At 36.4% G+C, this 13,415-nt stretch overlaps 1 protein-coding gene across 3 annotated transcripts; it reads right to left on the reverse strand.

Annotated features, from left to right (window-relative positions):
• Window positions 1–3,180: 3,180 nt before the first annotated feature.
• LOC136799433 (uncharacterized) lies at window positions 3,181–12,445 on the reverse strand. Of its 3 annotated transcripts, none has more exons than XR_010845523.1 (6): window positions 11,706–12,445; window positions 11,256–11,333; window positions 8,553–8,648; window positions 8,172–8,317; window positions 5,512–5,706; window positions 3,181–4,086 (listed from the first exon to the last, which is right to left on the reverse strand). XR_010845523.1 is itself a non-coding variant. In XM_067056141.1 (5 exons), exons 1-4 carry the CDS (start codon window positions 12,418–12,420, stop codon window positions 8,172–8,174), a joined length of 1,035 nt encoding a protein of 344 aa, XP_066912242.1. In that variant the 5' UTR covers window positions 12,421–12,445; the 3' UTR covers window positions 3,181–5,706. The 3 variants fall into 3 exon arrangements, 1 of the variants encoding a protein (XP_066912242.1); XR_010845522.1 differs by having other exon boundaries at window positions 5,477–5,706; XM_067056141.1 differs by having other exon boundaries at window positions 3,181–5,706.
• Between the last annotated feature and the right edge of the window lie 970 nt (window positions 12,446–13,415).

Raw genomic sequence — 13,415 nt, forward strand, 5'->3', positions numbered from 1 at the left:
CTTTGAAAATAATTTAGCCAAGACGCTGTAATTAAAGGTCAAAGCCATTTGAAACATTTATGAGAGAAAAATATGCGTTGATACATGAAATAGCGTCGGCTGAGGATGGGAAGGGTGGTCATGTTTATTACCCTTCAGAAACAATTAAAAGCATCTATCTCATACCAATTGTGTGGCCCTTTGTCTGGGACAGCAACACACCACCTACACGAACTGTCCTTATTTTACACCATTAATCAACAACACAAACCACAAGTAAAACGAGGAGGTGTTTATCACTATGTTGGGTTGTATTCTCAGACTGATTTATAACCAAATTGGGTAGTTTGTGGTCTGTCAAGGCCTACGTGATATTTATTTTAACGGTTGTTATCTATTGTCGAGCCTTTGAAATTCTATACTAATTACAAAAATTTACAATAGATTGTTTAAGTTGGATGATATATAAGTTTTTACCAAGTAGGAGCTTCATTTTAAAAGACGTATTAAATTAAACCCGCCTCTATGTTTATTGGGGCCCATCTTTATTGCTCTTTAAAAAAGACCAATTGATTCTCGGGAATACCGACGACTTTTTACCGACAAGAAACGATCTTTTAACCGATAAGTATTTGTATCATTTTTAAAATTTGTAATTATACAGGTATTTTAATAATGTCCGTGGGTAATTGGATGGTTTGCGGAGTAGAGGCTATTAAATGTTGTTGAAGAAAAAAGAAAGAAAATCTTAGCGTAAAAATAATTTTTGCGGTTTTCAAGAAAAATGCGTTCGTTAGGTGGGTGATTCAGCCGAAAACATGGAGGCGCCATGCTGACCCCGCAATTATAAACCACTGATATGGCTATTTTTAGTTATTGAATTAAATTGAACTGGGCAAGCAATTTATTTGAGGTCAAGTTATCTTTCAGCTTGTACTTAAACCTGTCGCTGAGTCGCGTTTTTCCGTCTGAAAACGAAAACGAAAACGACTAGGTTCTGATTTTTCATTCTTATTGCGTTTATTTGGTTTTACGGTTTTATGGCTTTAGCCAATCACCGCGCTCAAAAATCATTTAATGTTTACCCTTAATCCGGATGAAACAGATCAAAGTGGTGCACCAACCTGGGCTAATTCTTTTATGGAGCCATGATCTTTAGAGGGAATACGTGCCAAGCGTGGAGTAATCAGAATCGGCTTGGATATTTCCACGCATAGCTCTCTGTCTGCAAACGCGTGTCTAATGAGAGGTGATTTATCAAAATTGATTGTTTTGGCATCAACGAGATATCTATAGCCAACACTTAATTAGATTGTAATCCCCTTAGGAATTTTCCCAGCAGGTAGCAGGCTGGCGTGGGTGCGCAAATTTCTTATGAGAGAATTCAGCGGTGGTTAGCCATGCAGTAATAACTGAAAATTACTCTATCAATTTTTATGGTTTTTATGGAAATTCTTTCAGTCACATGGATTAAAATTCCTCTTTGTATTAATAACAGAAGGTCGTTAATTTTGGTGGCACCATGGTTATAATTTTCAGCGACGCTGGTCATTAAGATATTATTCAATTTTGAATACCGGAATCATAGATGTAAATGGCGTTAATTACAACATTGTTAGATGAATGAGAAATCAAAAACAGAACCATCTAAATTTTGGCTATGGTTTTAGAGGAGGTGATTGTATTATAAAGAATAACAAGGAATTAGTGGAAGGTTTTTTTTTACGGATTTTTCCCCCTGATACAGTGATTGTATTAACAATTTGAAAATTGGAATGAAAATCAAATTATCTTTTCGTGGTTTTGAATGTATGATTTCTTTTGCCAAAATGAGGTTTCGTTTATCCATTTTCATTACTTTGACCTTAGCAAAAAATATTTTCCAGTTTACATGCGCAGATCATTAAAAAAAATATCCTCATATTCATTTTATATACAACCGATCTACCATATGTCGACACTATATAAAATCATACCTTATGTCGACACAGTTTTTACGCGGTTAAACACATACTAGACGCAAAATTTTGGCTAGAAGAGCGTTTTCCTATTAACCAAAAGAACTGTAGTCTCTGATTTTTTGAGGAATCACATTTATTAGAAAAAATGTCGACATAACGATTTGCATACCTTCCATGTCGCCCTTGCGTTATTGAAAACATTTAATCGACTATAAGTCGACATTTAGAAAAAATCGGAATCAACATTAGGTCGACATAATTGATGGAATGTGGATTCAAAACAATATGCTCTACTGTGCTTAGAGGGTGGGCACTCTGGAAGAAAATTCATAAAATGCTAGGTCATAATAAAATGGGGGAAGGTCGTACGATTTTGGGGTGAAATTTATCTGTAGGCAAAGGCAATAAATCGGAAACAGCATTAAGTCGACATGAAGGATAAGAAGTGTATTCAAAACAATATAAGGTCGACATTTAAATTTCACTCAGAAAAAGCATTATTAAGTCGACATGAAGGATAAGAAGTGTATTCAAAACAATATAAGGTCGACATTTAAATTTTACTCAGAAAAAGCATTATTAAGTCGACATGAAGGATAAGAAGTGTATTCAAAACAATATAAGGTCGACATTTAAATTTCACTCAGAAAAAGCATTATTAAGTCGACATGAAGGATAAGAAGTGTATTCAAAACAATATAAGGTCGACATTTAAATTTTACTCAGAAAAAGCATTATTAAGTCGACATGAAGGATAAGAAGTGTATTCAAAACAATATAAAGTCGACATTTAAATTTCACTCAGAAAAAGCTGGAAACAGCATTAAGTCGACACGAAGGATAAGAAATGTTGCCCAAAGGTGTGGAATTGAGAGAATGTGTGAACTATGTTGACATCTGAGGGAAAAATTTCTCGTATGGACAAACTTATCAATCGCAGGATACAGACAATATGTAAGTTACCGACCCATTTTGACGTCAAATAAAATTGAGTAAAGACGCTTAGACGGGTTAGAATGAAAATGTCCTGGGTTGAAATTTTTCGAAAAGGAGGCTACTACAACAGAATTAGGGCAAAAGAGGGAACTTTCAATCAAAAGAAAATTCTCCCAAAAATCAATGAGCGTGCGGGAGGGGGGTTGGAATAAGGCACCCGAGCGTACGTTTAAAAATACATTCAACAACACAAGGCAAATGAAAATTCTTAGGTTAAGTGCAGGAAAACCGGTACATAGTGATGTAAGAGAAATAGGAGAAACCCGTTTTCTTTCGTCATAATAAGCTTAAGATTTCCTAAATAAAAATAACTTTGCAGTAAGTTTACTAGAATGATTTCGGTCAAAAATATAGAAATTGTTCTGAAAGGTATCAAAAATAAAGAAAAATGAATAATCTAGTAACTATTAAAGTAAGTTAATTCCGAACAACGTCGATTGAAAATAGCGTTTACAGCCAGAAAAAAAAACTTAACAAAAACAACAAAGGGTACCTTAATCGTACTAATTTTCGCACATTTTGGCTAATTCGCAAAAATTAGCACCCACGAAATATGATTTGTGGAAAATTTTTGAAAAATTAATTAGTGCACTCCCCCCACGGCTATTAGGTACCCGAGAGGTAGAAGGCAGAAAGTCGGCCGTTTAACTCAGACCTTAAAGTTCGCTTAAAGTTTTCAAGGAATCGCTAGTCTTCCCCGAAAAATTTGTTCATTCATTATTATGGCCAATAAAGTTACCCTATAAAAAACTTTTACATCAGGGAACAGCAACTCTTTTTCGTTAAGGTTTAGTAACCAATGTTTATGATACCCATGATGGCAGTTTCTTTAAACAAATAAAACATCTTTAATTTCCAACTTTCAAATTCTTGATTATCATAATCGACGATGCGATTTTTTTCGCACATTGGTAGAAAGTATCCTCGATGGTCGGAAGTATCTCATCTCGACGGTCGGAATTAGCATCGGCAGTCGGAAGTCGGATCTTAAACTTAAAAAAGCTAATTTCGATGGTCAGAAGTATCTTCTCTCGACGGTCGGAAGTTAAAACGTATTATTGCAGAATCAGCCAAATCTTGCTTTCAACGGCAGACAAAACGATGGCTTCATTAATTTGCAAGTAATTTTACTCAACGTCGAATGCAGCATCTGTCAATGAGAAAATGTAGACAAAGAACAAAGAAAGTTCAAAGCAAGAATTTATTGTTTTCTAGAAACAAATAAAGAAACTCTAAGAACACTTACTCCTCGTACTCCAAGTCAAAGGTATCCCTTAATCGAATTTTTAAGTTCTAATTCGAACGTAATTATTTTTTGGAAAAAAATGCCAAAGGAGAGGTGGATTAGGTGCACGTGTGAAAATCTCTAGGTAATATCAATTTTGAGTAAAAACACATGAAATTGCGGGGCCTCCCAGGCTACCAAAATTTTTTCAATTAGGGCAAAGAAAATTTTTCAAACTCTAGGTGGGGGATTTAAAATGGGGGGGGGGGGGATCAGAATTTTTTTAAATCTCAAGGGGGGGAGGGGCAACCAACCCACAAGGACACTATGGAGAGCTTTTTGATTTTGACGGTGACTTTCAATTTGATCGAAATTTAGCCTCAACACAATTTACAAAGTTTAATTTAACTTTCATATCATACATACCCATGGTCTTTTGAAATGCTTTTTAAAATTCAGAAATCAAAACCTTCTGGGAAAGCTAATAAAAGACTTAAAGCGAGTAAAGCCAAATTTTCAACCAAATTTGAGATATTTCAACTGCAAACTCTATTTTTCAGCACATTTCGGTCATATTTGGGGAAAAATCGAAAAATGGACCTTTTTTGCCAAAATATGTTGAGTCAGGTTAAGAATTCGGCTATACTCGCTTAAAAGTCTTCTATATACTTTTTCGAAAGCTTTCGAATGGCATATATGATATGCCATGAAAATCAATTTTGAAATTCGAAAAAATTGGCCTTGGGATTTTGCCTGGGGAAAATAGAAATTTCCCCTTAAAAGGGTGTTCCACCAGTGGGATTTTGGGGAAATTTTTCCTGAGGCATAATCGTTTTTTAAAGGAGGTCAGGTCAAAATTTTAGCCAAATTATATTATGTTCCTGTAAATTATGCTCAACGACCACACTAAAACTGAAAGTCACCAAATTTTGTCCTGACTTACTGAATTCTGTCCGCTAGTGGATTGATTTGATGTTTACTACCCCTCTGCCAAACCAGTCTGACTGCCTTCTAGATCAGGAGATATAAAGTCTGACCTGACAAATTTGCTAAAAACTCAGAAAAAAAGTGCCGAGCAAAGGGTGACGGTGATAATTAATGGAAGGTCGTCCATACAGTACTTACGCAAAGATTTTCCAAAAATTTGATACCCCCTCCCCCCTTGTACGCAGAGAACAATAGAAATGATGTCAATTAAACAATAGATGTATGCTTTTGCTCTCCCCCCTTCACTGCGTACGTACTATATGGATGGCCCCAAGCCAAGGCTAGTTTAAAAAAGAAATGTATAATAAACATGTACGGATGAACAGACCTCGCGAGTAAGGCTAGCTGTTATGATCACCATACCTCCGACCACGATCACCATACATACGACCATCGTAAACTATGTTTTCTAAGTTCAAGATACTTCCGACTGGCGATGCTACTTCCGACTGGCGATGCTACTTCCGACTGGCGATGCTACTTCCGACCATCGAGGATACTTCCCACCATGTACAAAAATAAATTCGCATCGGCGATAGGAGTTTTAGATGAGGAAGCCTGTAAACAAATAGAAAATTACCCAATGATAAAATTTCTCAACCAGATTTTTCAAGTTATCAATTGTAACAAAATGATCTGAATTGAATCTGTTCTAGGGTATTGGCAGGGTATTGGGTTGATTTAAATTGGATGCTACTTCATTGGGTTGATTTCTGGATGCTACTTCAAGGTACTTTTTGGATGGAAACCCTCGCATGGTGCCTCTCCCCTTAGAGAAGGGGGGGGGGGACAAATGGAAATTTTGGAAAAATAAGGAGGGAATGTCCTATGGGAATAATACGTAAAAGTCTCTGGAAGGGGGGGGGGGATTTTCAGATTTACGTTAATCAAGGCTGCCTAGAAACGTTTGAACCATAGATTTCTAATCATTTCAATAATAGCTCTTCAGGGTCTAAATTTTACCAAATATTCTTTGTATCTAGAGGATCTGTGAGTCCTAAATTAGAAAAATTTTCAGCCGAACCACTCATTGATTTACTTGGCGCTCAAGGGACGAGTTAAAATTTAAACTGATGGGGTCTTATCAGGCATGACTCTACCCCAAGGGAGGAAAAGCTCACATGGGGGACAAGAAATTCTTAGGGGAAGTTGAGACCCTGAGGACACAATGCCCTGAAATATAGCAACTTTACGAGGCCAGAGACGATATCGGCTTCATACGAAAACTCATATTTGACCCAATGAAATATAAGCCTGAAGGGCTAGAAGTCAATCTCCTTGGTAGGATTTGAAGCCAACAAATCCTACCAAAGTTGCGCGGCCTTGAGCGACCCGCCTGGTTTTTACACAAATGACAGATTGAAACTAAAATTTAGCGCTTGGGGGCTAGAGGTCAATCTCTAACCTTTCTCAGGCAAGTAAAATTGAAGCCTTAAAATATGCGCCGTATTTTTGATGACGGATTGAATCTAGCAATTCCTTTGTTTTCGAGTGATAAATTTTTCAAAATTAAGCGCTAAATTTTAGTTTCAATCTGTCATTTGTGTAAAAACCAGGCGGGTCGCTCAAGGCCGCGCAACTTTGGTAGGATTTGTTGGCTTCAAATCCTACCAAAGAGATTGACTTCTAGCCCTTCGGGCTTATACTTCATTGATTTGACCCCCAAAAATTGTCCACAATGCTTTGCACAGAAAAAAGTTCGCGGTAAAATTTTCTTCGCATTGTGGGGAATTCTCGGGGGTCAAATCTGAGTTTTCATATGAAGCTGATATCGTCTATTTAGAGCAAAATGAGAGATTGTCCTTAGTGACCTAGATTTCTTTCCAAAAATAGAATAGACGGGTTGATCCTAATAAGGTCTTACGGGGTTGAAAAAAATCAAGAATTAACAAAAGTTTCCCCCCAGGACATTCTTATTCCAACCCCCCCCTCTGCTCATTGATTTTTGGGAATTTTTTTGAAAGTTCCCTCTTTTGCCTTAATTCTGCTGTATTAACCTTCTTTTCGAAAATTTTCCGACCAAGACATTTTTATTTCAACCCCACTCGCTTATTCCATCCCCCCCTCCGACTATTAGTTACCAGAGAGAACGTTATTAAGAACGACTTCGTTCAAACAACAGTATAGTTGGAGGTCACGTTAGGTTTGCTTGTTAGTTTTAAGTAATGTCCTGACCACTCGATCCAGTCCGCGCTTGGAAATAAAACAAAAATGCAGTTCAAGAGATTTTTATTTCTTTTTTTGAACAATACCGTTTTGAAATATTTTGTTTTGTTGTTTGACTATGAAAGTCTTACATCTAAAAAAGCTAATTTAATCGGATTAACTTTCGAGAGATGAGTCCTGAGGCGCAGTAGTGTAGTGGTCCTCGTTCTTGACTTCCGTGCTGGAGGTCAGGGTTCGATTCCCACTCGGTGCTGCGATTCACTTGGGAAGTGAATGTACCTTGGCCCAGGTCACCCCAAACCATGTGAGGGTAATAGGGTACCATCACTCTGATACAAGAGTATGGGGAGATATGCTGGACATTAATGTGGTGTGGTGTTCAGTACCTGCGAGAACGTAAGGTTCTCCCGTACTGTTCGAACATCATCGATACAGCGCGTCTATGTGTCTGGTAAGCGCTGTGATTTCCTATCTAGGGATAAGAAACTAGATCCAGGGATAGGGCCCGGTCCGATGATATCGGAGGGTCAGCTCCTCCCTCTCTTTCACTTTCGCGAATTTTCGCAAAATTGAAACTCGCTAAATCATTTGGTATCGCTAAGTTATAAAAAACACTTTATCTTTTTATTTATGCCCAACATACAATTCTTGATAGACCCCCTTCTAGTGACCCCCTCAACCTCAGAGCGTATACGTAGTTTTTGAATGGTCCCTATGACAGTTGTGCTTTCAGGACGAAGCTTGCGTATCATTTTTTTTAACAATAGAAGCACCTTGATTGCCCTTTGACTTTTCATGTTTCCAGATTCTATAAAAAATCCTTGCAATTCACTGAACGTCAAAGAATCAAAACATACCTATTTTTCAAGTCCCATTGCTTTAGCTCGTTTTGCAGCACGCGATTTTACAGCTGATCTCGCATTATTGATACGTATCTTTACCTTCCCAAACAGACGTTCATCCTCACCGTTGCTTTTCATAAATTCTTTCATTTCTTCAACACCTAAAATGGTATCAAATGAAGAGTAAAGGGTAAGTGAAGGATAAAATGCTCCGAGGCAAATAAGTTCTTGAAAAAGGGTTAATTTGACTCATGCACAACGATGTGGGGAAAACAAAATGTCAACGGATAAGCGCTTGAAGTATATATTTTAAGTCTATGAAAGAATTTTTCTCTGGAAGAGCCCATTAAGCTAACAAAGCTTTCGGGTGTAAAGCAAAACATTTTTTTCGCTTACTTGGCATTTTTTTCTTTTCTTTTCTTTCCACATATCCTTGGAAAGATCTATCAAAGGCTTCTATTAATCTCTCGCTCCATTTGAACGATCGATTGGCTATAAAAGAAGAAATTTGACGACTTAAAATTTAGCTTTCCACTACCGAATTGATCTAAGATTAAAGTTTTTTGTGTTAACATTTAGACCAAAAGCATACCAGGAATATGAATGAATTTTGAAAAGACAACTTTTCTATAGGGTTAGGTAATCAAAATGACCACTGGAACCAGTCAATGAGTTTTAATTCAATAATTTTCTATAATCGTCCGGGGGCCAAACCTGAAAAATGGCATTTTGCTTAACCCAAGATTCTACAGGGTAAACTATACATTTTTGGAATCCTTAACTATCATAGTTTAAGAAATGGTCGGTCCCCAACCCTAATTCCTGGTCAATTTTTCATACTGGGCCCGAGTTTAGGGGGTACTTTTTACCCTTTGTAAGGATTTGTTAAGGAAAATATCTTTCCATGTATGATATAATTTTTGCTTTGAAACTTTGCCAAAAGTTTCAAGATAGATTGGTGATCATCATTGGCTAAAAGGTTTTCCGAAAAATTATTTTTGGGGGTTTAACCTGGGGGAAAATAGGGAAAATTTGGGTATTTTCACTGAATTTTGACTGGGACCTACCAAAACAACTTTTGAAGAGGCACCAAACTTGTTATGATAAAATTTGATGCGATACACCAGAAAAATTTCTTTTCAACTGTATTTAGTATCATTTTCAACGCTTCAGGGGGTAAAAATGCCAATTTTTATTGAATTTTCACATAATTTAAGCAATTTTTACTGCTTATCTCGCCTAAAATGTCTTCGAAAAAAGTTTTAACTTGATCTTTGTGTAATATACACTAGAAAATTACAATGTTGACTTGAAACTTTCACATACAGGGTGCAGTTGGAGAAACCAGGGGATAAAATTGCCAATTTTAGACAATTTCTATAGTTTTTATTAATTTTTGGGCCCATTTGAACCCATAGAACAGTACTAAGGTGTACAAAGTTTGATTTCTAACTACTGGAAACAATGATATTTTTGGTAGGCAGTAGAAAAAAGCAATTCGTGGTTTTCATTGTCCGTCATTCAGGGATACAGGTGGTAAATCAGGGGAAAATATATATATTTCTAGTTTGCAGTTTGGTGAATATACCACTTTCTAGTTTGCAGTCGCCTGAGTTTAGATGTTTTTCTTGAGAAGTTTCCTCAAAAACTTAAATTTTTAGGAAGGAGACCAGCTCTAACAAACTTTAAATACCACTCAATCATTTCTTAGTCCTTTTAAAGGCAACTACACAACATTTTGATGCTTTTAACTGAAGTTATGGCTGCATTGTTACAGTAACTTAATGTAACTTTGATAGCTTTTGCTCTGAAATTTCTTGTACTCCCAAAAAGGTCCCTACTCGCAGTGTTTTAAGTACAATTGTTATCTGGAGTCTTGTACTTGATAAATATTTGCTAGAAGGCGTATAAATTAAAGTGATTTGTTGCGGGTTAAAGGGGTACGGCCTGCCTGATGAAGAAAGCCAAGTCATCTTCGATGAAAGTAGAACTTGATGTCCTCTATAAGTTCATGCTTTGAAGTGACTTCTCTTTCTTTCCGCTATTTTACTTTCCTTATAACAGTAGATTGCCTCAAAATAAGAAGTTCTACTTAAAAACGGGCAATAGTGACCGTTTCAGGAAGTATAAGCTGACAAAATTACGCTAAATCACTGTAACTATGTAGCCATAACTTCAGTTAAAAGCATCAAAATGTTGTGTAGTTGCCTTTAAAAGGACTAAGAAATGATTGAGTGGTATTTAAAGTTTGTTAGAGCTGGTCTCCTTCCTAAAAATTTAAGTTTTTGAGGAAACTTCTCAAGAAAAACATCCAAACTCAGGCGACTGCAAACTAGAAAGTGGTATATTCACCCCCTGATTTGCCAATTGTATGACTGATGCTAGCTAATAAAAACCACAGATTGCTTTCCTCTATTTGTCTATCAGAAAGTATCAATGTTTCCAGTAATTAGAAATCAAATTTCGTACACCTTAATATTTAAGGGATCCAATGGGCCCAAAAATAAATAAAAACCGATTAAAGTCCACTAAAATGGGCAATTTTACCCCCTGGTTTGTCCAGTTGCACCCTGAATGTGATAGTTTCAAGTCAGAATTGTAATTTCCCAGAGTATATTACACTAAAATCAAATAAAACTGCTTTTAAAACCATTTTAGATAGGCAAGATAAGCAGTGAAAATTGCTCAGATTAGGTAAAATTCAGTAAAAATGGGCATTTTTATCCCCTGAAGCATTGAAAATTATACCAAATACAGTTGACAAGAAATTTTTCTGGTATATCGCATCAAATTTTATCATAAATGTGCCTCATTAAAAGTTGTTTTGGTAAGTCCCAGTCTTATAAAGTGTCAAAATTCAGTGAAAATACTCAAATTTTCCCTATACCCCAAAATAATTTTTCTCCAATGATGATCACCAATCTATCTTGAAAATTTTGGCAAAGTTTCAAAGCAATTTGTCAATAAATTCATGAGATAAAGCAAATTATATCATACATGGAAAGATATTTTCCTTAACAAATCCTTACAAAGGGTAAAAAGTACCCCTAGAAGAAGAGAGATAAAGAATAGGATTTGGCTCCTGGACTATAAGCTTACTTTGGACTGGATCATCTTCATCGCTATCACAAGGGTCACTTTCGACTTTAGTCTTTCTTTTCCGTTGTCTTTTTGTACCTGATAAAAAATGACATTGATCAATGTTCTGTCCCTATTCACCACACTACATTACTGAAGTGTGTTCACAATAAGTGTGCACCCTTATTTGTTTTCCTTATAGCTTAAATTTAGCATCATTGGAAGAATATCATTGAGTGGAATAATTTGTGATGTAATTGTTGTTCAGAAAAACTCTAAAAAGAAAAAATAGCAAAGAAATGAACTTTTGTAGTATTGATCATGAGTTTAGAAAGACTAAAACTTCAATCTTAAAACAATCCTCTAATCCTCAATCTCTAAAATCCTCTAATACAGTAAAGTTTACATCTCCAAAAAAGGCATTTAGAAATTGTCACCTATTTAAATAATTAGCACATGTTTAATTCATACCTATTTCTCTATGTCCATTCTTTTCATTTTCACTCTTCGAATTGAATGTTGAAAAACTGTCTGAAGGCTTGCCAATTTCAGAAGATGACAGAACAATGTCAGGAGTTGGTACAACGCCAGAAGGTCGGTTAATGTCAGCAGGTTGGTCAATATTTTCAAAAGGATTATGGTTGTTGTCAATAAGGGCCAAAAACTCCCCAGTTCGTGCAAGCTGTTGTTCTGCTTGTGGAATCTGATAAACATATTTGTTCATCTCCTCGGAATGTCCAAAGTGTTCATAAGATAAATTTCTATCTTTCTCCGACATATCAAAGGCACCCATAATAGACGATACTCGATGGCGATTGAGGGTTCCGTTGATTTTTGAATCGATCCCTGCTTTTTTACAGCAAGTTGTAAGTGCTGCCCATCCATCAGTATGTAGAAGGCTGTTTCCCGTGGATGGAAAAGCAAACTTGTTTAGCTTCGATACACCAGCTTCGGCACGCACTTTTTCGTCACAGAGGAAAATCATAGCATCGACCGTGTCTGGTGGAAAGAAGACGCATACCTGTTTATCACCTTTTCCTTCTTGATAGGTGATTCTGTTTTTAGTTTTAACCTCTCGTTTGTATTGTTCCCTCACTTTGGGTCGAAGCCATAACCCTTCAATAGCTTCTTTCCATTGATAGGTAAATAACCTTGCCGGTTCACCTCCTCTGCGCCCATTAAACATGGTTAGTCTGGCACATGTTGCATCTCTGACTGACTTGGACGTACTCGTTGCTTGGGGGATTGAAAATGAAATTTTCTTTTAACGTCACATCAAGGAGGTATTTTTTCAGATCCTGAACGATTTCTTCATCTGGCAAATTTTCCGGGCGTCTCGTTGATTTGTTTCGTTTTTGCTTTATTTTGTAAAGTGCTCCATTGAAAAGTTCGTTCTCAACCAAATGAAAACACTTTAACAAATTCACAGATCATTATAGAAGAGTTATTATCCCCTTCAATAAGAAAAATGTGCTTCCAATGTTTTTGCTGCCAGCTTAATAACATTTTGAATTTGCACTTTCAATCCGGACTTCTGCTCATTGGCTTCAGTTTCAGTAAGAGACTCAATTGCATATCGCAAATGTTTCATATTTGTTCTATCAAACATTGACCTCAAATCTGTTGCTATACCCAAGGATTCGATAAATTTTAAAAGAAGACGACTCAGGAGTCTCATGTGTGAACGTACACGTGTTTCGACTTCTTGCATCTTTTCTGATTTACACTTGTTGCCGTTGAAAATACGAGCACCAACGATTAATATATATTGGTCAGTTTTGGCCAATTTTGATATTTCATCAAGTTTCATTTTATTTATGACATCTTTAAAATCAGCTGGATACTCGGTTACAATCATGTCTTTCACAGGTATCATCGGAATCATCACTTTTCCTCCTGTCTTTCCACACTCAATTTGGTGGCGCGCTTTGAATGATTTAGAATATGTCCCTTTACACTCGGAACAAACTACAATGTCATTGGCAGTTATTATTTTCGCGCAGAGTCTTTAGATCGTCTTTCTCTCATGTAGCATGGATTGTCTTTCAACATTTCTTTTTGGTTGTATTTGAATATGCCTTCTTTCTTCAAGTTGTCGAAAAGTTTGTTTTGTAATTCCTTCGGCTTTGCTAGAATTTGGATTATTGCTGGTTCGTCTTTGTGCTGTAACTTCAAATGGCG

This window comes from Clytia hemisphaerica, unplaced genomic scaffold (assembly GCF_902728285.1).
Source record: "Clytia hemisphaerica strain Z4C2 unplaced genomic scaffold, Clytia hemisphaerica genome assembly, whole genome shotgun sequence".
NCBI classification, from domain to species: domain Eukaryota; kingdom Metazoa; phylum Cnidaria; class Hydrozoa; order Leptothecata; family Clytiidae; genus Clytia; species Clytia hemisphaerica.

Bases quoted from the DNA above. Each gene is read 5' to 3' on its own strand.
- LOC136799433 (XM_067056141.1), bottom strand. From the start codon at position 12,420: ATGTTTAATGGGCGCAGAGGAGGTGAACCGGCAAGGTTATTTACCTAT. The intron at 8,649-11,255 runs GTAAGCTTATAG...CTTCTTTTATAG, and splicing joins TGAAGATGATCCAGTCCAAA to CCAATCGATCGTTCAAATGG. The intron at 8,318-8,552 runs GTAAGCGAAAAA...ATACCATTTTAG, and splicing joins AGAAAAGAAAAAAATGCCAA to GTGTTGAAGAAATGAAAGAA.